At 43.0% G+C, this 26,976-nt stretch overlaps 1 protein-coding gene and 1 long non-coding RNA gene across 3 annotated transcripts in view; both read left to right on the plus strand.

Annotated features, from left to right (window-relative positions):
- The first annotated feature begins 3,460 nt into the window (after positions 1-3,460).
- LOC118913527 (uncharacterized) lies at positions 3,461-14,476 on the plus strand. The gene is made up of 3 exons (XR_005025238.2): positions 3,461-3,567; positions 4,748-4,855; positions 14,199-14,476. It is a non-coding gene; the product is annotated as an uncharacterized LOC118913527 (long non-coding RNA).
- Positions 14,477-19,158: 4,682 nt separating this feature from the next.
- The window catches only part of ADAMTSL1 (ADAMTS like 1), an 859,402-nt gene continuing 851,584 nt past the window's right edge, over positions 19,159-26,976 (plus strand). Inside the window, exon 1 of one of the 2 annotated variants that reach the window (XM_036888135.2) lies at positions 19,159-19,649. In XM_036888135.2, coding sequence (XP_036744030.2) covers positions 19,563-19,649 — 87 coding nt within the window. In that variant the 5' untranslated portion in view covers positions 19,159-19,562. The remainder of the gene's footprint in view (positions 19,650-26,976) is intronic. The other variant, XM_036888127.2, reaches the window with a different exon arrangement.

Below are 26,976 nucleotides of genomic sequence, written 5' to 3' on the forward strand. Positions count from 1 at the left end.
CAGTGATCTTCATACTACTCCTGAGAAGGGTTAGGTGTTTACCTCCATTTGACAAAATAAAGACACTGATGCAAGGAGAGACCCAAAGAGTTTCCACATGTCACCATAAAAGTTGAGGTAGGAAAATGGCAGCAGAATCCAGATTTCAAAACTCCCTAAATACTGCTAGGTCTACAGTGGCATAATCCATTAAATTTCGTTTGAAATTAAATATCTTTACCTATCCAAATAGAAATAAACAGACACCTTGGGCTTATGCTGCCCTCTTTTATGAGAAGGACCTTTTCTTGTTTTACCTTTTACAGGGGGCCTGGAGAGCCTTCTTTATGGAATTTGATTTTTAATTATATAAATTGTTCACTTTTAGAATTAAAATTTGCACATTTGGGCAGTTTAGCAGGCAATGTAGATTGCTAGAGTGCTACTAAATGCACCTGTGGTTATTCAGACCCTTGTCTTCACACTTGGTGACCGATTGCACTGGCCTCAGCATACAGAACACTCGCAGCTCCTCCAGTCATTCCTCTTAAGGCATTTCTAAGCTTAAGACATTTCATTGGTGCTTTATTACAAAATGCCATATTTCAACTAGTAAAGCTGGCCATCAGGACTCTCCACTAACTTTACCACCCTACATTCTCACTCATTTATTCAATTCATATTCACTGGTTATCTATGTCACATATGAGGCACTGCATTAGCGCCCCCCCTTACCCAAAGTCATGTAAATTATCATCGTTTATCTCTTGAGGAACTCACACTTTAATAAAGGGAGACTAAATAATTATTTGGCAATGAAACAAGTTAAATAATGCATTGGAGGGTGTAATGAGAGGACTGTGTCTAAACAAAGAATAAAAACAGGAAATAGATAATTATCTAAAGAAATTTATAATATTGAAGGGAAAAAGGATTTGGAAAAAGATTGAGCTATAAGGCTATTCATACAGGCTTGTTTATCATAGAAAAGAATAAAAATGTATGGTAAGCAATTGTCCTAGAATGGGCTATGGGTTAAATAATTGTGGTACATTCACAGATTGAAATAGTTAGGCCATTTGAAATGTATTGTTCCTAACCTCTTTCCAGCCTCTTTAGCAGTGAGATGGAATCTTCCTCCACCACTACTGCTTGGTTCTCCACAAGGTGCAACACGCAGAGTGCCTGATGATGGAGATCTATGGGAGCTCTTCCCAGCATGCATAGCAGAGCCTTCCAAAATGCCCATGAGCTTTCTGGAAGTTATAGTCTGGTTGGTAGAGATGTACTTAAGAGGAATCAGACATGCACTATTCTCTCTGCCACAAAAAATACCAAGTACTTGGAACAAGGATAGTTCCTCAATTCTGTGTTTGGACTAGGCTTTAGAGTGGACTGACAGTGAAAAACAGAAGAAGGGCTCTCTCTCCTATGGGCCCCTAGGTAGGCATAGCATGATTATCCTTCCATCATTCGCTTAAGTGGAAATTCTTTTCAAATTCTGTCAATAGCTTGATTGATAGTACTATTTTTCACCCTTATCATTGCTCTTCATCTTTTTAAAAAAGCTTCTGAATCATTGTTGGTATTTTAGAGGGAAGTTCAGGAAAGCTTTTTACGGACCCATGCCAGCAGTATTTAAAACCCACTGTTTTATTTGGCTTGTATGATTAAAAACAATTCCTTCAGAATGGACACCAATTCTCCACTTTGTCATAGTTTCTACCACTTCCCACTTTTTCAGAGTGACTTATTCATTTATTCAGATTATCGTCCTGACCATTGAAACTGTCTGTGGTTGCCATCCCTGTTTTACAGCTGTAACAGTAATGGAAAAAAAAATCACTTGGACAGGCATATTATGCTACTATCAGGGATTTCTAACATTTCCAACTTAGAAGTCAATAGGAACCAACAATAAATTCATATGGGGAAACTTTAATGAATCCTAGCATTTTCCACTCATTTCTAGATACAGGGAGGGAAATGTTTTAGTACTTGTAAAGTCTGACTTTAGTCCTTGAATGGGAGGAAGGAATGTGAGGCCTAACAAAATTGATGTATGAAAGGACTAGGAAATGCAAGCTATATAAGAGTGATATGTAATGGGAATCCTGCCAAGTAATAAAGCATTTGCCTTTTAAGTCAGGCACTGGGCCCAAATCAACTAGCTGAATCCTTCATGGTTCAGATCCTCCTTGTTTTCTTTCTAACTCTCCATCTTGCTAGTCAACTCTGATGTTTTCCAAATATTTAGAAACTGGAATGTTATCTCAGAAAGAGAGGGATTTCCTCTGGGCAGCCACCCTGATCTTGTAAAGAGACAAGATTTTAGATTCTACACCCTCTTCCTGGAAAGCCCATTTCAGATTCTTCTCTCATAGGCTACGGAAATGCAGATGCCAGTAAGGAAGACATACACCTTCCCAGCATTCAGCAGAATCCCTGTGAAAACCCTTCTGGTTTCACTTGGGAGAATTCATAGTAGAGTCATAAAAGATTCATTTTATCATTCATAAAACATATGATCAAGGTTGATCAGATAACCCATTTTTATCCAAATTGCTAATCTGTATAATTTCAAAAATATTAAAATGGAGAAGGGAGATTCTGAGACATTGTTTAAAACAAAAAAACACAATGATTGGGATTTTTCAGTGTTAGATAGGACCTGGGAGTCTACACTCTTGACAGGCACCTTAGGTAATTCTGATGCAGATGGCCCATAGACTACACCATGAGAAGCACCAAGACTTTATGTACATGTGCAATGTATCTGCAAACTTTTCACTGTGAACTTATGATTATTCTTGATTATGAGGAAACTGGGTAATATAAATCTTCTAATAATTCAGACTTCTCATTTAGCTATAGATTCCCACATTTCCCCAAATCTCCATACTCTAACAAAATTCTTCACTGGGACAAGGAAGAGAAGTAAATGCTATTGACCCATCAACTGGATAATCCATCCAAGTTCACTATTGAGATACAGTTAGATTTCTTCTTTGGGTGTTAAAGTTTCAAGGGCACAAAAATTTGCAGACGGAAAAATCAGTTTATTGAAATGTGACTTAATTCAGTATTTCATCAATGGAAAACAAACACAAGAAAGTGATTGGAAACGTGGGCTTATTTGTTGCAAAAGTAGAAGAATAACAGCAAGAAATATGTTACTTCTAATGAAATTTGAGGATTACAGTAGATTATGTAAAATCACTTACAGAAATGTAAATATAAAGTTGCCAAATTGGCCAGAGTATTTCAAGATCACATCACTTGCATCAGTCAATGCAAAATAAAACTGCATCCTAAATGTATGTATGTTAAAATCTTATAACATTACCTTTATCAAGATCAATAAGGACTGGAGTTTTGAATATATATAATGTTAACATGGTATGGGTTTTAATTAATAGGCATTTCTTTGAAGATTTTCCTCAGTTTGTGTATTTATTTTGTTTTAGGTCTTGATTGAATTCAAGAGGAAAATGAACTTCTGTTAAAATGTTATGTGGAAGTATTTAGGAAAGTGCAAATGTTGCATAAATGAACAAATTCCTGAAATAATTCACAATTTTTACCCTTGTAAGTACCCCTATAAGCCTCATACCTTATTTTCTCAAATAAGTCTAGAGTTCACTTAAGATGACTGTTAGTAGGGGGCTTTATAATCTGATAAGATTTAGAGACTTTGAAAAGATTCCAGATATTGTTCTATCAATGACTAAAGTAATGTGTCCTTGTTTGCACTGCCAACACCATAATTTGCTCATGTAGCTCAATGAATATATTTATGTACTCAAAGCAGCAGTATATGAGGCATAAGGATTTTAGGAGGTGTTGTTTGCTCTGTGTATTTGCCCACAGATTTCTTTCTTTCCCTTTGGAAAGGATGAAATAAGGCACAAATATCATTTACTGCCAAAGTAGTTTTTATATATTATAGCTAGATAAATTAAGATTGACAGTTTAATTCTAGTATGTTTCTTCCCTAAACTCATTTTCATGTAACAGAATAATGGAAAAGCTTAAAAGCAAAAATAAAATTGAGTCTGTCCTTCTTTTCCCCAGAATAAAGGCACTTAAACATTTAGATTTATCACATTTCTGTGATTTACTTTCTAATCAACTTACTTTCTTACACAACTAAAAGATTATAGCTAGAGTTTATCTTCTAAGTTTAATGACTTTCAGAGTTCCTGTGATTCTCATCTCTCTCCATTTTTCTCTCCTCCCCTCCATCCATTCCTTCAGTGAATGTGAATAAGCACATTTTATGTGCCAGGCACTCTTCTAAGCACTGGAGATGCAAATGAGAAGATAAAATTCTTGCTCTCAGGGACTTACAGACTATTTGGGGTTAAAAGAAGTAAACAAAGAATTACACTGTAGTGTGTTATGAGCAGGATTATAGGAACAGCATAGGAGGGGAAGTGTGAGTTGAGAGGAAGCATTTGCAATCATCTAACCTAGTCTTGGGAGGTCAAATAAGGTTTCCTGGAGAATCTCTCTTAGGCCTTTGTTAATTTAAAGCTATTTCAGTCTTTTAATTCCAAATGGCATCATCATCCCTTGCTCATTATAAGGATGTTTAGTTTTCTGGAAGTTGCCGTGAGCTTCTGAAAGGATTTTTCACATATGGCAGCTACCATGCTTGGCCAAATTTAACCAATTTATCTTTAACAGCTATTGTATTATGCCAGTAAGATTTGGGGCTTTATTTGGTACAGCAGTTACTATTACCAATCCCTTGGTCCTTACTTAGGTCAGTTATGGGATCTTCATATATGCCTCTGAGGCTGAACCCTGTGGAAATCCCTGATGAAGCCCGAAACACATGTCTTCCCTCTCTGGTACTGGCACCTTGGTGAAGGTAACAATTTCCATGTTTTATTTAATTTAGCTTCTTCAAACTTCAATTCTGAAATTTCCTCCTGTGTCTCTTTGTACATCTTGTCTAACATTTGAAAAGCTTAAATGTACAATTTAAAGAGGAAAATATCCATTCAAGAAGTTTTGATGCAAGAGGTAGACACTATGAATCACAATGATAGTTTCTTATTTATATTACTGTATCATTTTCTGCTGATAATGAAGTGCTAATAACCTGAAGGCATATGTGATAAAATTACATGAGGCAGGATAAAATACAACTATGAAACTTTTCTGAATTTTGTCAAGGCCTGTAGTACTTTGTCTATGCAACTAGTTGTTTTCTTTCTTTTTTTCCCTCCAAGATGGGCACTGTAATTTATCAGGTTTCATGACTGCCTGAAAGTTGAGAGCCAAATTTCTGGCTGTAGCTCTTTAAGGAATGTGCATTTGTATTAACTTCATCCTTGGCACCATTTTAAGGCCATATCCTTATTTTTCTTTCTCATCTATTTTTTTTCAAATGGAAATATCTTTATTGTTTTATTCAATTATGAAGTCAACTCATGCTCCAAGTAACAATGTTCATACAATATTGTAAACCAAAATAGAACCTGAAATCTGCCCCTGTAACTCTAGGGGGAAAATATTTTCCCAGTTAGGGGCAAATTACCTTTGAAGCCAAAATCAGTCAAAGGGAGAAATAAAGTGGGAGAAGCCATTTCTTCCTTGCAGGTAGTCGCCCAATTTTGCTTGCCCATGTCTCTCGTGACCTGGCTGCAAAAAGGGACCCCACCCAACCTCTCTGTTCCAGATATGCCCTCGCTCCCCCTTATAATTACCTATTGATATGGAGATGGAAACTTCTCTCCACCCCTTGGAAACACCTATTGATATGGAGATAAACTAAGACCAGGCGAGAGATTCTGGAAATATTGCAATTTTACTCACAACCCATCCCTCCAGAAATCTCACCTCACAATCTACTTAGTCCCCATCTTCTGCAATGGCCCCTGTGCAAGAAAACTGGAACACTGTAGCCAAACTAATAACATACAATAAATAACAGCAATAAAATCACAATCCTCAAGCCAGAGGATTCAGCTAGGTTCAATGTCCTATGTAGATTAAGTCCATAGCTCGCCCATTCCACAGGTGACCAGTGGCTGAATGGGTAGGGAGATCACATGGCAGCTGCAGCCAGGGGGAGGGTCCAGGCCACAGGGGCTGCAGAAGAAAAATAACCTTAAGGGTGATAGGATACATGTTTTAATGACACCAGCATAGGCAAATCTTGTCCATCAGGTAGGAAGCATGCAAGAGAGTGGTCCTAGCTTCCATGACTTTCCCCAAGGTACCAGAAGGGCCAGCCATCACTGGTCCATGTGTTTAAATGTCCAGGGCCATGTCCATTTAACAGTATCTCCAGGGTTTAGTGCAGTTGGGGCTGGCAGCAGGATGTTGCTCTGCTGGCCCTATCCTGGCTTCAATAACTCCTGTTTGGTTTGCCCATATGGTTGAATAGGAGAGATAGCAATGTGTGTTAGCATGTCCACAGGGCACAAGGCTCCTTTTCAGGGCTTCTTATTCAAACGCCGTAGCACTGTCCATAAGCGAACTGACCATCCCTGTAGACTATTAGTGTCTGACATCAGGCCAGATTTCAACAAACCACTGTACCTCTCTATCATGCCTGTCCCAGTAGGGTTATATGATATATGAAACTTCTACTTTATTCCTAATTGCTGCACCCATTCTTGTAATACATGTCTAGTAAAGTGGGTGCCTTGATTGCTCTCAATCACCTGTGGCTGGCAGTAGGCTGCAAAAAGATGCTCTAGGTCCTTTTTGGTTGTTTGCTGATATGTATGATGTACAGGAAAAGCAATCAAGAGTCCAGTAGCTATGTCCACACAAGTCATGGCATACTGATTTACTTCTGATATGGGCAGAGGCCCAGTATAGTCTATCTGTCACCTGACAAGGGGTATCGGCCCCTCTTCTACTGTCCCATGTTGCTGCATATATGCCCTTGCTCCCCCTTGTAATTACCTATTGCTGCAGGACTTCATGTAAGTCCCTCTTAGAGCACTCCTTCCAGGCTCTGCTGACTTCTTCAAAGGTCATTGGCAAGCTCCAACAACGGGCTACAGCCCATACTGTCTTTTCCCCTGTGTGTAACAAATGCTGATGTAGCCTTTGGGCTACATCAGTGGCAGGCTTTCTTTCTAGCCAGTTCACCTGGGCCAATGTGTCTGCTTCATCATTCCCTGGGGATGCCAAAGCAAATGGCCAGTCACATGATATATGGTAGCAGTCTTAGTCTGACCAGAGGCCCATAGGTTTTGCCACAACTCTTGCCCCCAAAAGGGCCAGTGACCAACCATCCAGTTGGCATGGTACCATGTTGGTAGTCACAGGGTCAGGCCCTGATTGATGGCCTAGATATCAGTGCAGACAACTATAAGGGAGGACTCCCCTGGGTGATCACAAGCCATACTGCCCACAACTCAGCCCATTGGCTGCTCTTCCCCTCTCCATCCTCCATCCGTATTGTCTCAGTCTTAGGATGGAAAGCCACAGTCCTCCACTTCAGGGGCTTCCCATGACTGGAGCTGTCTGTATACCAAGGATCTTCAGGTGTAGGGGCTTTTCCCTCCTGATAAGGACTCTCAGCTACCAATGGCTCAAAAGCAAGTTCTTTCTGCTTTCCACTGGTATAGGTCACTGGCCCCAATAAGTGATGGAGTTCTCCATTTAAGGGGCTAGCAGAGAGGGTGCTACACTGCTGTAAATATGTGCCCCATTTGGCCAGTGTAGGCGTTTATGCAATGCCACTCCATGGCCTTTGGGTCCAGTATCTCACCCACCCTGTGATGAGATAGGTGGTTATTATATTAGTCAGAGCAGTTCCAGTCAGTAATGGGCTCTGTAGCCAGCACTATGTGGTACACAGCAGCTGGTTACTTCTCTATCAGGGTGTACCAGACCTCTGATCCTTTCTATAGTTCTGAACAGAATCCAATAGGTTGGAGTGTCTGTTTAAGGTGCTGCTAAAGGCCCCATACATAACCATCTTTGGCTGAAGGAACATCTAGCCCACAGGGCCTTGAGGAGTCCATTACACTCAAGGCCTGTACAGCCTTGACTCCTTGCTTAGCAGCAGTAAAAGCTGTTGCACATATTTCATCCCAGTCCCATCTGATGCCCTTTTGTACCAACCTGTATAAGGGCTTCAGAATTTGTACCAAGTGCGGGATAAACACTCTACAGTAGCCTCAAAGACCCAACAACTCTTGTAATACTGCCACAGTGGTAGGGGTAGGGAAAGCCTGGACCTTGTCTATAACTGCTTCTGGGATAACTTTAGTTTTACCCCACCAGAAAACCCCCAAGAACTTTGAGACAAACCAGTTCCCTGAACCTTGGTGCTGTTCACAGCCCATCCTTTCTCTTATAGATGTTGTAGCAGTCTAGGAACCGCCCCCTTTAAATCTGCAAGAGAATCAGATGTGAGCATAATATCATCAGTGTAATGATATAGCCACACCATTTGTGGTTCCTTCCACATGGCGTAGTCCTGGGCTATGAGTCCATGACAAATGGTGGGACTGTGGAAGTGTACCTGTTGAAGAACAGTGAAAGTCTATTGCCATCCTTCCCACGTGAAGGCAAACTGTTCCTGACTTTCCTGTGCTATGTCAGTAGAGAAGAAAGCATTAGCAAGGTCTATACATAATGATACATCCCTAGTTCATGACTGAGGGTGTCCTAATGGCTGTTATAGAGGGAACAGCAGCATGCAAAAGGGGTGTGAGTTTTTCAATTCCCTGTAATCCACGGTCATGCGCCAGGAGCTATCCGGCTTCTTCCTGGCCATACTGGGGAATTACAAGGACTATGAGTGGGCTTTATGACGCCCACCTTCTCCAACTCCTGTAGAGTTTCTCCAAGTTCCTTGTATCCCCCAGGCAATTTATACTGCTTAGTATTTGTAACCCACCGAGGTACAGGCAGAGCTACAGGCAGGTGCTTAACATATCCCTTCAGAACTGCCTTTACCACATGGTACCCTCAGTCTGAACTCCCCTTCAGTGGTCTGTAACCACAGGTCCTGCAGGATATCTACCCCCAAAATATATTGAGGGATGGGAGAAATGTACACAGTATACTCGTTTGATGGTAAACACCCTATCCCCACTGGGATTTGGTCTAACTTCACTCTAATTGCCTTAGCCCATAGCCATTTATCACAGCAGAGGTCCTAGGAAAATGCTCAGGGTTGCCATAAATCAAAGAACATTTGGCTCCTGTGTCCACCAGTGCCAGGACATACTGTACCTTCACAGGGGACCAATAAATTGGTAATTCTGCATGTGGCCTCTGGTCCCCACCATGCCCCCCAAGGTTAGATCACAATACCCAATCATCCTCCTGTGGGGTGAGGGCCCAGACAAAGCCTGATTACTGTCTCCCAGGAAGTCTTGCAGGGACACATGCCAGACATGGGGCTTTGCCTCCTGCTTCCATGTCCCGGACCTTAGTGGCTGGAACTGCTGCTCTGGCTTTAATTGGTGCCACAATTCTAAAAAGATCCTGTTGGGCTGCCGATCACTAACCTGGTCTTTAACAAGTCAACCCACATCTGGGTCCTTGAGACCTTCACGGGGCCCTTTGCACCTCTCCTTTCAGTTGTAGTCCATACTTCCTTCCATGCTCTTATTGTTTCAACCTCCCCTAGATCTGCTAAAGTACATGTAGCCTCACTTATGGGTTGCCCTATTTGAGGGGACAAAAACTGTCACTAGAGACCCAAAGAGAGATGTGGGAGTTGTATGCAGCACCAGATTTCTCATTCCTACAGTGAACAACTCCTCATTGAGGCCCTGGGGGTTCATATTATAGATGAGATTTTTCATGCCCAGCTCCCATAGCACCTGCTAGAGCTCCGCATATGTTTTCTAGCTAGTGGCTAAGTATGGTAAATCATCCTGATTAGGCCAAACTGCCCTGATGGCTGCTTTTAGCCAATCCAGAAGCGCCTGATTCCCTGAGGTGTGACGGGCACTTTGGAACTGCTGCTGGAGGGAAAAACAATGTTTCCCACCCCCATATCCCAAAGACCCAAAAGCCGTATAGGCAGAGGTTCCTGCAGCTTCTGCCCAAACCGGATGCTCATGTCCACCAGCTCATCCTGTGCATAGGGGTGGAGCATGGAGTGCTCCACAACCTGGGGAGGGCACCACCCCTCCCCCTGAGGAGCCCATGGTTGTTGCATTTTTATTTTCTTAATTACAACCGGGTGGGCCTTTAATACAGGAGAGACTGGTGCCTTAGGCAGTTGGCTCAGCAACAGTTTAGCCCTCCACCCCACCCCCCCATCCTCTCCCAACATCTCCTCTACCATCTCCAGGGCTGAAGGCACCGCTCTTTCCTCCCCCTCCCCCATGACCTCCTGCAATGCAGATCCTCCTGCTGCCTCCTCCCTTTCTGCTAACATATCTTCTAGGAGCATGACCTGTCTTCTCAATAACTGTCTCTCTTTCTTAAGGGCATCCCATAGGTCATTTCCCAGTTACTCTAAGTGATGCCAAATTGTGTCTCTCTCCTTGATAACCCTTTCAACATCCCACAATCCTGGCTGCTACACTGTCACTCGGGGCCTCTAAGCAATCTTCTGTCTCATGGAGGGATAATCCCACAGCTTCCCATGTCTCCACCCTTCTGTAATTCTGGGGATGGCCCCAACCCTCTAGGAGGTGCTTTACCCTAGACCAATTCCCCATGAGGGACTCCCCCATTGGAAGCCCCATGGATAGGGAGCACTCAGGTAAAGCCACACCCCCCAGCACTGCAACCACTGGGGCCTCCCACCATCCACGGGGGTTTCTGGGTATCTCCCCACCATGTCTAGGGGCAGCCTGCCTAAGAGTCGCACCCATGAAGACAGATTTCGTATTCAGAGATTCTGCTGACTACTGCCAGGTATAATTCTGGGGAAAAAAATACATTCCTGGCCCGGGGCAAATTACCTTTGTAGCCGAAATCAGTGAAAGGGAGAAATAAAGTAGGAGAAACTCGTTTATTGCTTTCAAACAGTCACACACTTCTGTTCGCCTGTGCCTCTCAATCATGATCCGGCTGCAAAAAGGGACACCACCCTATCTCTCCAGTTCAGATGTGCCCTTGCTTCCGCTTGTAATCACCTACTGATATGGAGATGGACTACTTCTCTCCACCCCTTGAAAACACCCATTGATACCGAGATGCACTAAGGCCCAGCAAGAGATTCTGGAAATATTAAAATTTTACCGACACCCCCAAATCCCATTCTGACTCTTATCCCCTGAGAATATTAATTTTCTCACCTATATTTAATTAGATATCTTAACATATTTTTAAACATGTATGTTTATAAGCTGCCTTAAAGTTTTCTGGAACATAGCAGTGTACCACTGCTTAAAAAAATATAAAATAACAAGCCCCAAATGGAGTCACATGTACTAAGCCCCACATCAACAAACCAGGACTTAATACCTAACCTGATTGCAGTTACATCATCTCCTAAGAATGTAACCATTAATCAGTCAATCTGGAATTACCTGGTTAGCACTAGTGAGATATCTGCATGTAAGACAACCCCTACCACCTTTCCCTAAAGGAAAGTGACCTTGCCTGAAACAATCCATACTTTTCTGGAAATAATTTCCTTGCCCTGCTTCCTTCTGCCATTTTGTACAGCTACTCAGAGCTCCTTTCTAACTGCTGAGATAGGATGCTGCTTGATCCATGAATCATTAAATAAGCCTAATTAATTCTTAAAATTTACTCAGTTGAATTTTGCTTCTTAACACTAAACAAATAATGAAAAAAAGTACTTGTAATATTGCTTCACAATTTACAAAGTACTTCTACAAGCTTTGTTCATTTAATCTTATAAGCAAAGATAAGAGGTATTTTCTAAAACATGTTTATTTTATTATTGCCCCAAATCTCATTGATTTGGCTGAATTTCATTTTTTCTCCAGTGCTTTTTTTTCTTTCTTTTCTTTTGGCCAGTACATCCAGTTCAGAAAAAACTAAGTCATGCTCCAAAGTTTATGTTCATTCTTCCTAGGGAGTAATGCCGTTATCTACAGGTGCATCCTAGAAGAGGGAGGGCAATATATGAGAATATGTAGGGCAGTAGAACAGGTCAAAGTATATCAGTCATTAATTGGGGGTCAAAAGTGACAATTGCCTTCAAATTATGTTTCATATTGCAATTTGTTTTAATTCTGATTGAAGAATTATTTTACTAAGTTTTAATGAGAAGCAAACAAAATCCCTGTGTATTTATTCTTATGGTGTGATTTTTTTTCAGAGCTATCCAGGGACTCCGTGTTAATTTTTCTAGCAAAACTAAAGGGAATTGTGTCCATATATACATTGATATTTCTTTCAGAATGAACCAAAGAGAGGTATAACATACCACTGCCTTCTATAGATACCTGTAGGAAAACTGAGGATAACTTAGTTCAAAAGAAAAAGGGTCCATTTTCCTTTAGTTTAGACATTGATTTCAAATAAAAGAGAAAAGATGAGAGTTTCTGGTTATAGCCAATATCCAGCCATGGGCAACAACTGAAAAGTAGAATGTTGCTTATTACATAGATGGAAAGTACTTTGGTTTTGTTGTGTTTGCTGGAGTGAACCAGCTCCTGGGACTTATTTTGGAGGTCTTGGGACACAGTCGAGTATCTTGAGATGCTGCATGTGGAATAAGTACTGTATTTTATCTGTTAGCTTTTTAGCATGCCTAGTGTGCCTGGGGGCATGCAGAATGGTAACAAACGCTGTGCTGGCTGATATTGTAATGAAGCAAAACATACCAAAACACACGGAATACTTGGATTTAAAAATAGTATTCTTTTATACAAGAACAAACTCCTCTAATGAAATGTTGATTTAGCTAACTACCTACTAAACCACTAGTACTTTCTATGTAATAGATTTAAGTTAAATCTCCAAATCTGCAGTATCAGCACTTTAGAGAATTAAGGATTCTGATCCTTGACATTCTCTGATGGGGGCCTTAGGAAGCTGGTCATAAATACAGAATCAGTGTTTGTTTATCACAGTGCCTATCTATGGATGTGGTCTGCACTCGAGTAAGTGTTTAGTGTAGTTCATCAAACACGTGCCGAGTGCCTGCTGTTTGGTAAGTGTTGCAAATACAAAAATAACTACAAACACGCTGCAGGGAAAGATACCATGCTTCCAAAATACTGAAATAATGGAGAATGAATATTTTCAAGATAAACATTTCTTTCATAAATGTATTTTGCAAAATTTAATTGTGCATTTGAAAGAACAGGGATCATGTATTTTACTTCTTTTACGTATTTTCATAATGGCTCGTACAAAATAGACACTGAATATTACTGTTGATAGACTCACTGACTTATGGAAAATTATTACCAAGATTAGGTAAACTGTTTCTGAGGTCTTCAGAGAAGATGAGCAGATTTAATATGTCTGTTTATAAATTGTTGATTCCTTTATAATTTGTTGTCCCTTGCTATATTATTTGGACAAAACCTTCAACACATGGAGAAAGAATGACAATATTTTTGAAAAGGTTATTATAAGATTTTCTGTGTGATAAAACCACACCCAATGAGCCTCACCCAGAGGAGCTTATATATGTTATTAGATTCAGGAATGTTAAGTGTGTTAGATTTGGTCCCTGTTGGGCGGTCATATGACGCAAACGGTGACTCTGAAGTAAAGCCATAATATATGGTTTAACCTCTTAACAGTTTGTGATGTCACTTTTTTTATGTGGTAAGAAAAACAAATGCTGTCACATTTTATATTTGAGACTCCTGCAAGCCAACATCAAGAGATTAAGTATGCACATTACTAACACACTATCATGAATGCAGTTAGATGGATGCCAGGAAATCACTGCGACCTCAAACAGTCCTCAGTAACTCAGTGTTATAGAATGAAAAGATAAGTCTGCTGATAAGTTATAACGCTGAGATACTGTGTTTTCCCCTTAGAAGGAAGCAGAGGTAATTTGAAATATTTTGATCTGATTGTTTATTCATATAACTATGTTTATGTAGTTTCAGCCAACCTTTATGCTTATAATTTACAAATCCAGAAATACAGTAGCTAAAATTAAATAAAAATATGTATCTTCATATAAAAGACAAAATTAGAACAGGGCCTAAATTGGGGCAGCAAGTAAGTAAAACTGCTGGTTTCCAGGGTTTACTTTCCTGAAATATGGTTTTGAGTCATTTCTGTGAGATATAAACATACTACTTTATGTTTCCCATTATTTTTTTTATTAGGCACATAATTTAACAGTTTGTAATAGTTGAAGCCACATGTCTCTATGGACTGGAATATTGTCGAAACAGCTTCACTCAAGTGAGGAGACTTTTAACTGTATAATTCAGGTATGTATATTTTCTTTGAACGAAGTGTGTGACATTCAGCTTGTCAAAACTGAACATTTTGCTTGACTGAACAGCTTTGCTCTGTGTTTTGCTTGTCTACCGAGGCAAGTAAAGGCTGACAAGAAGGGCATTTCCAGCTAGTTAAATACCAAGAAGGGAAGGAAGCAGGATTTGAGCCAGTTATCCCTTCTTGCTGAGCATTTTATAACATACGTGGTATAATGTACTAACTATAAATAATTCCGATAAATCTTAACTATGGGTAACAGAATGTGTACCTCCCCATTCCACCTGTTTTGTTTAATGAAAAAGTGTAATTTGTATTGTGGTGGATGTTCTATATATATTATTTACTTGATTTACTTGATTATTTACTTTTCATTTTTTCCTTATTGTGGAAACTTCAAGGTGATGATGAGGAACATAACTGGCTCTGTAGCAAACTTCACTATACATTTTAAAAGGAAAAGTTGTTGGAATGTTTTATTATCTATTAAAGAATTATATAGCCTATGGATTTTTATTTGGCATTTGCCTAGGAATTCATGTAATTAGCAGTTTCCCATTCTCTGTCCATTGATTTAGTCAGTCAGCCAGTTTTTGTTTTTTCTTTCTTTATGTCCCGAGGACTTCCGTACTAGGAAAAAGGTCAATAGCTTATAATGTCTGGTTTCAAGGAGCTTGCAGTTTGTGTTCTACTTGGTGGTTTAGTTTCCAGGTCAGCTCACTGACAGATGTGAAGTACTAATTCATCCATCTATTAATTCAACAAGTTTTGATATTTGTCAAACATGATGTGCCAGGCATTTGGACTGGGTTGGCACTGGAACCACAAAAGTGAACTGCTCCTACAGAATTTACAGCCTAGTGGGAGAGAGAAAGACACATTTTGGTCAATTAATCACATTAATAAAATTACAATTAGAAATTGGAATAAATTCTCAAAAGGAAAATAAACCACATGCACAAGTGCAGATAAATAAGGAATCCAACCCAGAAGTGGTAATGAGTTAACTAGGTAAGGGGGGGCCACACATACAAAAGACATGTTTCTGGGAGGAGCGTGCCAATGTCTGAGGAGCACCAGGAAGGGAAGAGTGGCTGACCGTGCCTCATGGCTTTGGGGGGTGGGTGGAAAGAGGACCAACCTTCATTCACTGGATGTGATAGCATGGAGGGAAGTTGTGACTGGAGCAGGTTCTATGTCTGTAGAGGGATGGTGGCTGAATTCTGACTGGAATGGGTTAAAGATTAAATAGGAAGGAAGGAAGGAAGGAAGGCAATAGGAATATAAATAAAACCTTCAAGAAGTATGGTTATAAAGGAAAGATGTGGGGGGACTGAAGGAGAGTTATTCATTTCTTTATACATGGGAGAGGCTGGAGCATGTTTGAATACTGAAAGATAGGATAGAGTTTACAGGGGGTTGTTGAGTACACAGTAGAGACGGGAAGCCTTGTAGTAAGTTTCCTTATGCGTTGAAGGTCTTGCTAGATTAGATCCAGAGCACTGGAGGGACTGTCCTTAGAGAAAACAAAGGAGATGATGGTTGCAGTTTTAACTCGATTTGGTGGGTGGGAAAAGGTAAGGACTGTTCAGCTGATTTGGTTTTCTCTGAAAAGTTGGGGCTTTGCATATCTGTTGAAGGGGACAGAGGTGAAGTTGCTGGAGGGTTGGAGAAAGTTTTGAACAGTCATTGTGGGGAATGCAGTGCTGTGAGTGAGTAGACCAGGAGGCTTGATGGGCATTGTGAGAGCCCATTTGATGTTGTTGATGATGATACTATGTTAACACTTATCTTTTCCATTCTGTGGCTCTTCCCTGCAGTGTTTGGCTCCTGTAGGGCAGGTACTGAGAAAACAGACAACTGAGTTTGAGTTGAGGTATGAAGAAAAGACCCAGGGACAAGGGAGTGTAGAGTATTAGGAAGAGTGTTTAATGAATAAATAAAGTGATTGGTAAAAAAGGACAGGAAGAGAGGGCTGAAGAAAGAATAGGACTTTGTAAACAGTCCATGGAGCAGAAGTGCACTGAGCAGGTCAAGCCAGCGTGAGGTATTCTAATGTTTGCATGGAAGTGCTCTTTGAGAGGTCTGATTTGTGAAGCCCAAACACATCTGCTGCAAGTCTCATTGAAAGGGCTTGTGGTCCAGAGGAAAGACTCTGCCAAGACTGGGACTGGGGTGAGATCGAGAGCCATCAGTGGGGGCTGGGGTCTTCTGATGCTCCATGTGGATTCTAGTACCTGAGGATTATGACATGTCTTAGACCTTGTGTCTCACTGAGTTTGTTAAGATGTTAAGTAAAGACATGTTTTAAAGCGTCCTCCCTATATCATGCAACATCAAGGAAACTTCATCTTCAGTGGATCTTGTTCCATTCCATTCAGTTATTTCTTAAACTACCAGTGATGCATATTGATTGGAAAGTAGTAGAAGAGACTATAGATGTTTAAGCAAACAATGAACAGATTCAGACTATTTGCTGATCTTTGAGTCTGGTGTCAAGGATCTGAAGTTGGACCTCCAGTGTGGAGATGCTCTAAGGAGGTACCATCTTCTCACATAGAACAAATAAGCTTTCCTTCTCCTGGCTGGCTTTCCAAACACTAACTGTGTTCTCCAGTAGCTAGAGCACATCTCCAGTAATGGATGCCTTCATCATCTTGTTTCTGGTTTACAGCAGCATCTTCTTAGCTGGTCTCTCTCTTTTTGCACTTTCTACCTCTTTCTACTTAACACATAACTGCTTTGTTAATTAACTTTACATTGCTATTTTCTTTTGCTACCTCATAGTTCAAGGAACATAAGCTCACTTTTTCTTTACTACATTGAGGTAGGAATAAGTTTATCTGCCTCTTAAGTGTGTTACATTGAACAGGTTGCTTAATTTTCCTCTGCCTTAGTTTCTGTCTCATTTAAAGATAAAATCATGGCTATTGAACTAGATGGGCAAGGTCTTTGGGGTTTAGAATATATAGTTGGTCTAGAGTTCCCTTCCAATCCTGAGATTCTGTTACTGTATTCTCCTCCAGGGTCTGGTTCCAATCTTGGTGGTATAGCCATTGAGCTTCAGGATTCTCATATGCCATGTTGAGATAATCTGCACCTATCTTGAGGGTTATTTCAAGATTCAATTCAGTTAATGTTGCCTAGCACTGCCACCTGGTGCCCCAATGAGGGTTCCCTTCTTTCCTCGAGCCTGGTGCTCTAGGTTCCCCCACCCTACCACTTTAGGACCCCCCTCCACCACCACCAACACCATCACCATCACCACCACCACCACGCACAGCCTTGCCTTTTGTTGCTCAACCCTGTGGCTCAAACATCCCAGCAAGACAATCCATTTGCAGTCTTCATAGGAACACTTTCCTGTTTCCAGCCTCTATGGTCTTTGTTATTATTTTTGTTATTATTATCTTACCTTTTCCTCTTTACCAATTCAAGTTGAAAACCTGGCCTAAAACCACTTAAAAAAAAATCTTTAGACATTTTGACCTTCCAGCTTTGACTTTCTGGGATTCTGGGCTATAAGGAAGACTTCTTGCCACTTCTGATTTTTCCTTTCATTTTGGGAACTTAAATACACACAATGAGTAAATAGATGAATTCTGAGCAACAGCTCCTTTACCATATACAAGAACAAAATTCCCCTATTCTGGATACAAAGACTCAGGATGGTATATGTAACATTCACTCCCTGTAGGCATTTTTGCCCTGACTGCCTCTGTCAGCAGTTCATGTCTGGTCTGTTTATGCAATTAATATGGGCAAGCTCGGAGTCTGTGTAGATCACTGATGGGCTACAATGTTTGGGCACAGTGTTTGGCTTTAGGAATACATGGACTGAATGAATGGTTGCTAGGGAGTATGGCAGCGTCTTCATTTTATGCTGGGCTCATCTCAATGCGCACAAGTGGGAACTTCACAAAAATTATTTCGCGAGCGCTATGCTGAGTCCTCGTATCATACAGAGTTTACTGAAGTGGGGCCAGCTCCCCGCCTCTGCTAGTTTCGCTGCCAAGGTTCGAGAGGGGTGGAGTGCCTGGAAGAAGGAGCGCAGGGTTAGGGTGGGGTGGCGGAGGGAGAGGGGGGAGCGTTGCTTTTTTAGATGCTTTGAGAGACTGGCTTTGGAGTGCTAGGTTTTCAGGAAGAATTGAGCCTGGGTCCCAGCGGCAAAGAACTCCGTAAGGGCACGAAGTATGCTTTCTGTTACAGAGAACTCAAGTCCAGTGGGTAGGAGCGTAGTCCACAAGAGAGAAGGGAGCACCTGGTGTGCCCCAGAAACCCGCTGGCACAAGAAGGCAAGTGAAGTCAGTCTCACTGAGCCCATTTCCTGGGCTTCCTATGCATGACGCCGGTTGCTGGGTCACTGCGCCCTCACCTAGCTGTCGTGGGTCTGTGCTACTCTCGAGTGAAGTCCTCTTTCCCCAAACTTAAGTTGCAAAACAAACTAATTCCACGGAAGAATCTCTTTGCGCACAGAGCGAATGGGTCCCCACGGACAGAAAAACACACCATAATGTACATTTCTGCCCTACTGTATAGGCTCAGGACTTAACTTAATCTTTGCCCCCTTCGCACACGCACAAACGCTTCCCCAGTCCCTGGAGGGTATTGCGTGGTTCCCAGGGCAGCTGCAGCGCACGCAGCCTCGAGCTCCAGGGAAAGCGCGCAGGGAATGGCTCTGAGGACGCTTCCCGGAAAGCGCCAGCGTCCAGGATGAGCCTTTCCTTTTGCATCCCGCAATCTCCCAGGACAGGCAGGGTGGCATTCCGAACGCGAGGAAGGTGTGCATTGCGACATCCTCCCTTTAAAAAGAATAGATAAATAGAAGCCAGCGCCTAGCTCCGCACCGGGCTCCCGAAGAGCGCACGGCAGTCGCTGCCGGGCGGCTGGGTGTCTGCGCTCCCCGCCTTCACTGTGCTGACACAGGAGGGGAGGAGCGGGAGCCGGAGGTGGTGCTGAGTTGGGGAGAGGTTGGAGCGCGAACCATCCCGAGCCAAGACAAGCAGCACATTCACAAATAACGCTCCCACCCCCAGCGCACGCGCTCCCATTCAAAGCAGCGGGCCTCCGGGGCCGCAGGGCGGCTCCGACGACGCACGGCCGGCCCCAGCGCAGCCCCGCCGCAGGCGCACGCCGCGAGGCCGCCCGCCGCCCGCCTCCGCCAAGCCGTGGCCGCCCGCGCGGGAGGCGGTCACCGCTTCCAGGGACGGGTTTCCCCCGGGACTCCCCTTGCACCCCGCCGTGGGACCATGGCACGGCTGGCTGTGCCCTGGCGCTCGGGGCTCCTGGCCCGAATCCTCGGCGGCACCTGGTATCTGCTGTACGTCGTCGGACAGGTAGGGCAGTCTGCGCGTCTGTGTCCCTCCCCCTCCCGGTCTTAAAGTCTGTGTTACGGCGGGGAGCTTAGTAGCTTGGGGCGCGCCCTCTCCGGGCAGCGTCTGTCCTGGACTGCCCTGCCACCCGAGCTGGGACAGGTGGCTCGCAGTTGGGGCTACGGCGGCCTCTCGCGGTGAGCTCCGGGCTGGAGAGGTCAAACCCTGCACCGAGTGTCAGCCCTGCCTCCTGGGGCCCCGCTTCCCTCCGGGCCCGGGTCCTGCCTCCTGCTGGACAGGGTCCGGGGGAGGAAAGGGCGCCTGAGTCAGGGTGCGGCCTTCTCCCACGGAGCCCACGGCCCCGGGCCCTTAGGGAGAGCCCCGGAGCCCTTTCTCTACTTGGAGGAGGCTCTGGCGACACTGGGAGGCTCGCGGGCTGGGACGCGCCTCCTCACTCCGGTCCTTCCCCAGAACCAGTGAACTTCTGACATCGTCACCTAGGTCACTGCCCCCAAGTGTCGGGGGCGGAGCGTTGTAAGGGGTACGGAGCCCGGATACCAGGTGGGATCCCCGGGTAACTTTGCGGCGGAGCAAAGGAGGTTCTGGCCGGTGCGTGTGGACCCGGCCTCACCACGCCCCCTCTGAATGCCCCCAGGGTGTCCTCTGAGACGGACGGGTGGTATGAACGGGGACTTCTCCTCAGTGGAGGCTCACGCCCCGGGGCAAAGCAGAAGGACCCTGGGAGAGTGTCTTATTCACAGTTGGCTTGGCTATGGCTTGTTATTGAAAAGACCCTGAAGGGAGCTGTTTAGGGAAGGGGGCCGGGGCCAGTCTGTGGTGTCCTTGGCATTTACGCTTTCCAGAGTCAACTAACTTTTGATTAAAACTCAAGATTTAGGCAGTTTGTACATAATTTGGCCTACAGAGATTTGCTTTTCACAGGATTACTTGGGTAATCTGGGAAAATGCCCAAATACTCTTGGCGGGAATTATCACCAGATAGCCTCCTTTTCCTCTGTTTTGCTTATGGAGACTTGTCCAAATCGGGGGATTTCCTTCCCTTTCTTTTACTTAACGTTTTGAAACTTGTTTTCAGATCCTTATTTTAATGGTCATTTTGATGGCGTTTGTGCCCTTTTACAGGCTGAGTGAGGACCAAGAATGATGGCTAAGAAGGGCCTAGAGCTATTATATATAACTTGAGGAGCAGGGACTACCCTAATAAGTGACAGAAATACTCAATAGAGAGCACCTGCTTAGACTGGAGATTGAAAACCATTTCAAGAGCTTGTCTTAACAATCAGCAAGTTTGATTCCCAATATGCTTTGCTCCATGGCAGGGCTTCTCAGAGGTGGCTGTGCATTAGGATTGCCTAAGGGAGCTTTTGAAACTCCTCCTGCTGGGGCCACACCCCAGCTGGATTGCATCAGAATCCTTGGGGCCGTGGGGGTGTGGCCGGGCATCGCAATTTATAAAACTCCCAGGTGATTCCATTTTGCAGCTGGGTGGAAAACCACGGTGTAAAAACGGGACTGCCTTACAGAAATGACCTGTTCCTATAGAATCATGACCCCAAAAGGAAAATTAAAGGAGAACAGTAAAGAGGGCCTAAGACACAGGCTCGGTAGAGAGTCTTAACATGTAGCTTCCAGTCCTGGCTCTGTCTCTAACTAGCTGTGTCATTTTGGTCAAGCCCCTTAACCTTCCATTTCCTCATCTGTAAAAAGAGGGTGTTGGTTTTGTGTTCTCAAAGGGATTGCGAGCTCCAACAACACCAGGCAGGTTGACATCAAACCAAAGTCAAGACAGAACTCCTTATTTTTAAATAATCACAGGGTTAGAAATTTTACTTCATCCTTGAGATGTTGGCAAAATACCTGCTAATATTTGAATTACTGAAGATGCTGAAGAAGATGTGAAGATGCGTAAATGTGGTTTCTCAGGCTTGTGGGTTTCTTTTTTAAACATTTTTGTTTTGTTTGTTTCTTACTTCCACTCTGCCTGTTGAGAGACCTATTCCAAGCCATTCGGTGCCTTGTGGACACTCAGAACAAACTTTATTTTTCCTAGCATTACACACCTGTTCCTTGCTCCACTCTGGATGAAGGTGATGAACACAGATTTGAGCTGTGTGTGCATGTGTATTGGAAGTGGTTTATTAATTCCAATGACTTTTTCTTGTTCCACTTGGCAGGGCTGCTCTGCACTTGTGAGAAGCCTGACTAAACTTGTCAGAGAAGGGAGAACAAGCAGTTTAAAGATGGGTTCTGTATGCTGGTGGAATGCCATACAACTCAAGAGTTATCTTAGTCGGGTGTTGGTCGGAAGCAGCTGGTCTTGCAATACTGTTTAATGTCCTCACTGTTTTAAATTGAACCACCTGGGTGTTATATCTAATCAGCAAATTAAACACGAGAAATTTGAGGATACTTAATATCAAGAAGAAATCATTCATAATAGCCTGTGCCAAATAATTTGAACATTGTTTGGAATTCATACATTCTTTAAACTGTTTTTAAATCAAAGCACTCAGTACACAAAGGCTTGACTACCAGAGTTATCAGATCTTTTGTATATATTGTAGCCAGAGTAAAAGTAGAGTCTGTTCAAGGGTTTCTGTCTGCACAAACTGAATTACACCTGAACTATATTCTCCAAGTCCAAAGAACAGTTTTAATACAGAAAATTATCTGGAAACACCAGCATTTCTCTATTTTCCTCACTGAAATTCTTTCTTGGGCTATTTCCCTTTCCTTCTGTTCTGACTGAATTACCCTCCTCAACTTGGAAGAGTCTTTTCTTTTTCTGTGCAACTTGAAGGTAGCTCACTCTTAGGGTTCTTATGAAACTGATTACTGATATCAGTTTCATTTCATCAGTTGAGCCCAAATTCATCCCATTGCCCAAATTGCTCCCAGGTAAGGAAGTACATGATTAACAGTCCTAAGCACTAGGGGTTATCAACTACTTAATGATTTCTACAACCCATATGTAGCAATCAACTGTAAAAACAAGGTTATTGGAGAAAGTTGTGGCTAGAATCCGTTTGTGGCACAAATCCATTACTGTTGCTTAAAAATGTCACTTAGTGGCAATTCGGGTCCTTGTGGTGGTATAAGAGTGATAGCTTGTGAATAAAATGAGAGTTCCTGTGGCCAGAATTCTCACTTGGCCCTGGTTGACTAGCTCACTGCACACCTGTGGGCAATTTGACACTATATAAAGAGCTCCTCCCAGTGCTCTGAGCACAACACGGTGGCAGGGCTGCAAGGCTGCAGGAGAACAGAGCAGAGGCGGGAGTGGTGGCAGCGCCAAGGACAGAGGCCCAGAGGATGGCTGTGTGGGACGGCTGTGCGGACAGAGGGGCCCAGAAGCAGAGACTGGGATGCTGCATGCAGACTCACTCTGAGTGAATGGGATTTTAGTGACTGACCTGCCACCTGGAAATAGAGTTGGGTATAACCCTTTCACCCCAAGAATGTTTTGCTGTCATTTTCTTTTGTCACACTGAATCCATAGTGAACTTGCCCAGGGCTGAAACCCATTGGCAAGACAATTGGTATAGTCAGCAGGATTCATTGTTGACCAAGGAAAAAGACAGGCCGCCCTTATGGGAGGGGTACTTTAGCAGGCTGCCCCTGTGAATGGGGAGACAGTGGGTCATCCCCCAATGGGTATGTGGTCTGAGGTGGCTTGCCTCCTAGAGGATTGGGCCCCACCCCAGGACTGGAGGCACCTGGAGGTGACACCTGAGGCAGTAGGGGTAGCCCTTGGTATAGTAAGCAGATCCTTTGAGAAGCAGAGTGCCCGTGAGGCAGTGGGGACTGTGAGTCGGCTGCTTCTCACAGTATTAAAAAGTCTACAGAGGAGACCCAAGAAGTGGTAGCACAAGAACACGAGCTGAAAACTTCTGTGGGTTCCCTGAGGAAGGAGATGGCATTGATGTGGGAGGAGGCAGCAAGGTGCCAGTGGAGGTGAGACAGCAGCGCTGCCAGGTGTTCTGAAGGAGGAAGAGGCCATCAAGGAAAAAGATGAGCTCCAGAGGGAAGCACAGGCGGAGGTGGCACGAGAATGTCAGCTGCAAAGCATTGAGCTGAAGGTAAGAGAGCTTCTGAAGACTGAGCTGGCATTGCTGCGAGGCACTGTAGCAGAGGAGGCACTTGGGGGAGTGGAGAGAAAGGTGCCATCAGCCCCAGAAATGGAGGAGCTGGGGAAGGATGAAGGGATGGTGCTGGAGGCACTGGTACCTTCTGTATTGAAAGCACACCCAGTGGTTGTAAAGAAAATAAAGACCCAGCAGCTGAAAGTTCCCCAAAGAGAGGAGCAGCCGCCTCCCCAGGTCATGGAGCACTCTATGGTCTGCCCCTATACTCAGGCTGAGCTGATGGCTGTGGGACTTAGGGGTGGATGGAATTGTTCTTTCGGAATCAGAGATGGGAAAGCTGTCTTCCTGGACAGTGCAGCCTGCCTTGAGGCAGCGAAAATGCGAGGTGGCATGTACAGTAGCTGAAGCAATGAGAACCCACAAAGAAATAAGACCTGTTACTCCAGGAGGAATTTGAGGGGCCCCATGAGGGTTACAAGGACCCAGACGTAGGCTGATTTGATATAGGCAGGAGTAGATGGAAGGAAATTAGATGGGAAGCCAAATAGGACCTTATTGGAGCTATGGCAACAACTGAAATCAGCAGCAGTTCCAGTCATTAAGACTAAAGAGGCAGAGGTCAGAGACAGAGCCAAGAGTCCAGCCTGTGTGTCTGCAAGACTTTTTGCTGGAGAGGCTGGAGAACAATGTTCAAGCTTCCTTGCAAAGGGACCACTGCAGAGGACTAAGAGCACATAGATTGAGAGGAGAGAATCCTGGAGGGGTGGAGTATGGATAAAATGAGAGTCCCTGTGGCCAGGATTCTCACCAGGCCCTGGTTGACTAGCTCACTGCACACCTGTGGGCAATACATGGCTGTTGACTCTATATAAAGAGCTCTGCCCAGTGCTCTGGGTGTGACACGGTGGCAGGGCTGCAGGAGAGCAGAGCAGAGGCTGGAGAGGTGGCAGTGCCAAGGACAGAGGCCCGGAGGATGGCTGTGTGGACAGAGGGGCCCAGAGGCAGAGACCGGCTTGCTGCATGCAGGCTCACTCTGAGTGAATGGGATTTTAGTGACTGATCTGCCATGTGGAAATAAAGTTGGTTATAAACCTTTCACCCTAAGAACGTTTTGCTGCCAATTTTCTTTGGTCACATTGAATCCACAGCAAACTTCCCCGGGGCTGAAACCCATTAGCAAGACAGAGCTCATTCAAACATCGAGATTGAATATTTTCATTTCCTAAGGTATTTTTAACTGCATCCTTGTTAGGAATTCAGTAATGAAGTAAATAGTTACAAGGTGGCTAGAAAGAATTTGCCTTATGGTCACCTGATCTTCAACTGGACACCTTGAGGAAAAGATGACTCTTGTCTCTTTTGTTATCCTCTTGTATATTCTTGCTTTTGTTTTACTTTTATTTTCATTTTTACCATAAGAACTCTGCATGGTTTAAAAAAACAAACACTACTAAGGGCTTATAAAGAAACAGCAACTTCTTGTTCTACTCTTTCTCCTAATCTGATATCCTACAGCCCAAAGGCAGCCTTTCTTGTTTATTGTAAAGTATCTTGAGATATAATTGACATATAATAAACTGCACATATTTAAAGTGTGAGATTTGGTGAGTTTGGGCGTACATGTCCACCCATGACACCATCATGGCAGAGCTCCCTCACTCCCCTTTGCAGTCCCTTCCTGCCACCCTTTCCTGACCCTAACATCACCAAGACAACAGCAATCTACTTTCTGTCACTATAGATTATTTGGTGTTTTCTAGAATTCTACGTAAGCAGAATGATACAGTACGTACCCTTCCCACCCCTGTTTTGATCTGGCTTTCTTTTTATTGCTCAGTATGATTATTTTGTGATTATGCTATGGCATGTATCAATAATTCTTTACTTTATATTCCTGAGTAGTATTACATTGTATGGGTATACCATAGTTTGTTGTCCATCGACATTCACCTATTGATGGACAGTGTTTTTTCCAGCTTTGGCTTTTACAGATTAGGTTGCTATGAAGAATAGTGCACATGTCTTTATATGGACATGTGGTTTCATCCATCTTAAATGCTGGGAAAGGAATAGCTGAGTCATTGGTAGGTGTATGCTTAAATTTTTAAGAAACGGTCAATTTTTCAGAAGGTTGGATCATTTTACATTCTTACTAGCAGTTTGTAGTGTAGAGTTCCAGTTGTTCTACATCCTTGTCAACACCTGGTGAGGTCAGCCTTTTATATTAGCCATGTAGATAGGTATAGTAGCTTGCCTGGATTTTAATTGTGGTCCCTAATAATTAATGGTGATGAACATTTTTTTCATGGGTTTATTTATATTCCATATACATCTTTGGCAAAATTTCTATTCAAATTTTTGCCCATTTTTTTACTGGGTTGTTTGTTTTCTTATTGTGTTTTGAAGTTCTTTGTATATTCTAGCTATACGTCCTTTATTAGATGCATCATTTACAAATATTTTCTCTCAGTCTGTGGCTTGTCTTCATTTTCTTGACAGTGTCTTTTGATGGCAGAAGTTTTTAAATTTGATGAAGTCATTACATTGTTTCTTGGTAGATTGTGTTTTTGCTCTGGTTTGTAGGAAATGTTATTTGCCTAACCCAAGATCACAGAGGTTTTCTTCTAGAAATTTGATAGTATTATATTTTACATTTAGTCTACTTTCATTTCAAGTTAATTTTTGTATTTGATGAAGGCTCTGGATCAAAATTCATTTTTTTGCCTATGGACAGTCAGTTGTTCTAGCATGACGTTTTCAAAAGTCTATCCTTCCACTGAATTGCTTTTGCACCATTGTCAAAAATCAGTTGTTCATACATGTGTATGTCTATTTTGGGGTTCTCTATTCCAGTGAACTGTATGTCTTGTTTTGCCAGTACCACACTGCCTTTAGTACTGTAGTTTTATAGTAAGTGTTTAACTCAGGAAGTGTGATTCCTCCAAATTTATCCTTCATTTTCAAAGACACTGAGTTGACTACCCCATAAGAATTTCAGGTTGCCAATTTAAAAAAAATACATGCAGGGATATGATTGGGAGTGTTTTAATTTTGAGAAAATTAACCTCTCAACAATATTAAATTTCAAGACCTGTGAGTTTCATGATCATATTCAGGGTTAAACCCCATCACTGTTTAGGACTTCTTTAACTTCTCTAAGCAATATTTGGTAGTTTTCAGTGTATAGGTCTTGCATATTTTTGTCAGGTTTATACTAAGTATTTCACATTTTTGATGTTCCTTTA

The sequence above is a fragment of the Manis pentadactyla genome, chromosome 3 (genome assembly GCF_030020395.1).
Source record: "Manis pentadactyla isolate mManPen7 chromosome 3, mManPen7.hap1, whole genome shotgun sequence".
In the NCBI taxonomy this organism is placed as follows: Eukaryota; Metazoa; Chordata; class Mammalia; order Pholidota; family Manidae; genus Manis; species Manis pentadactyla.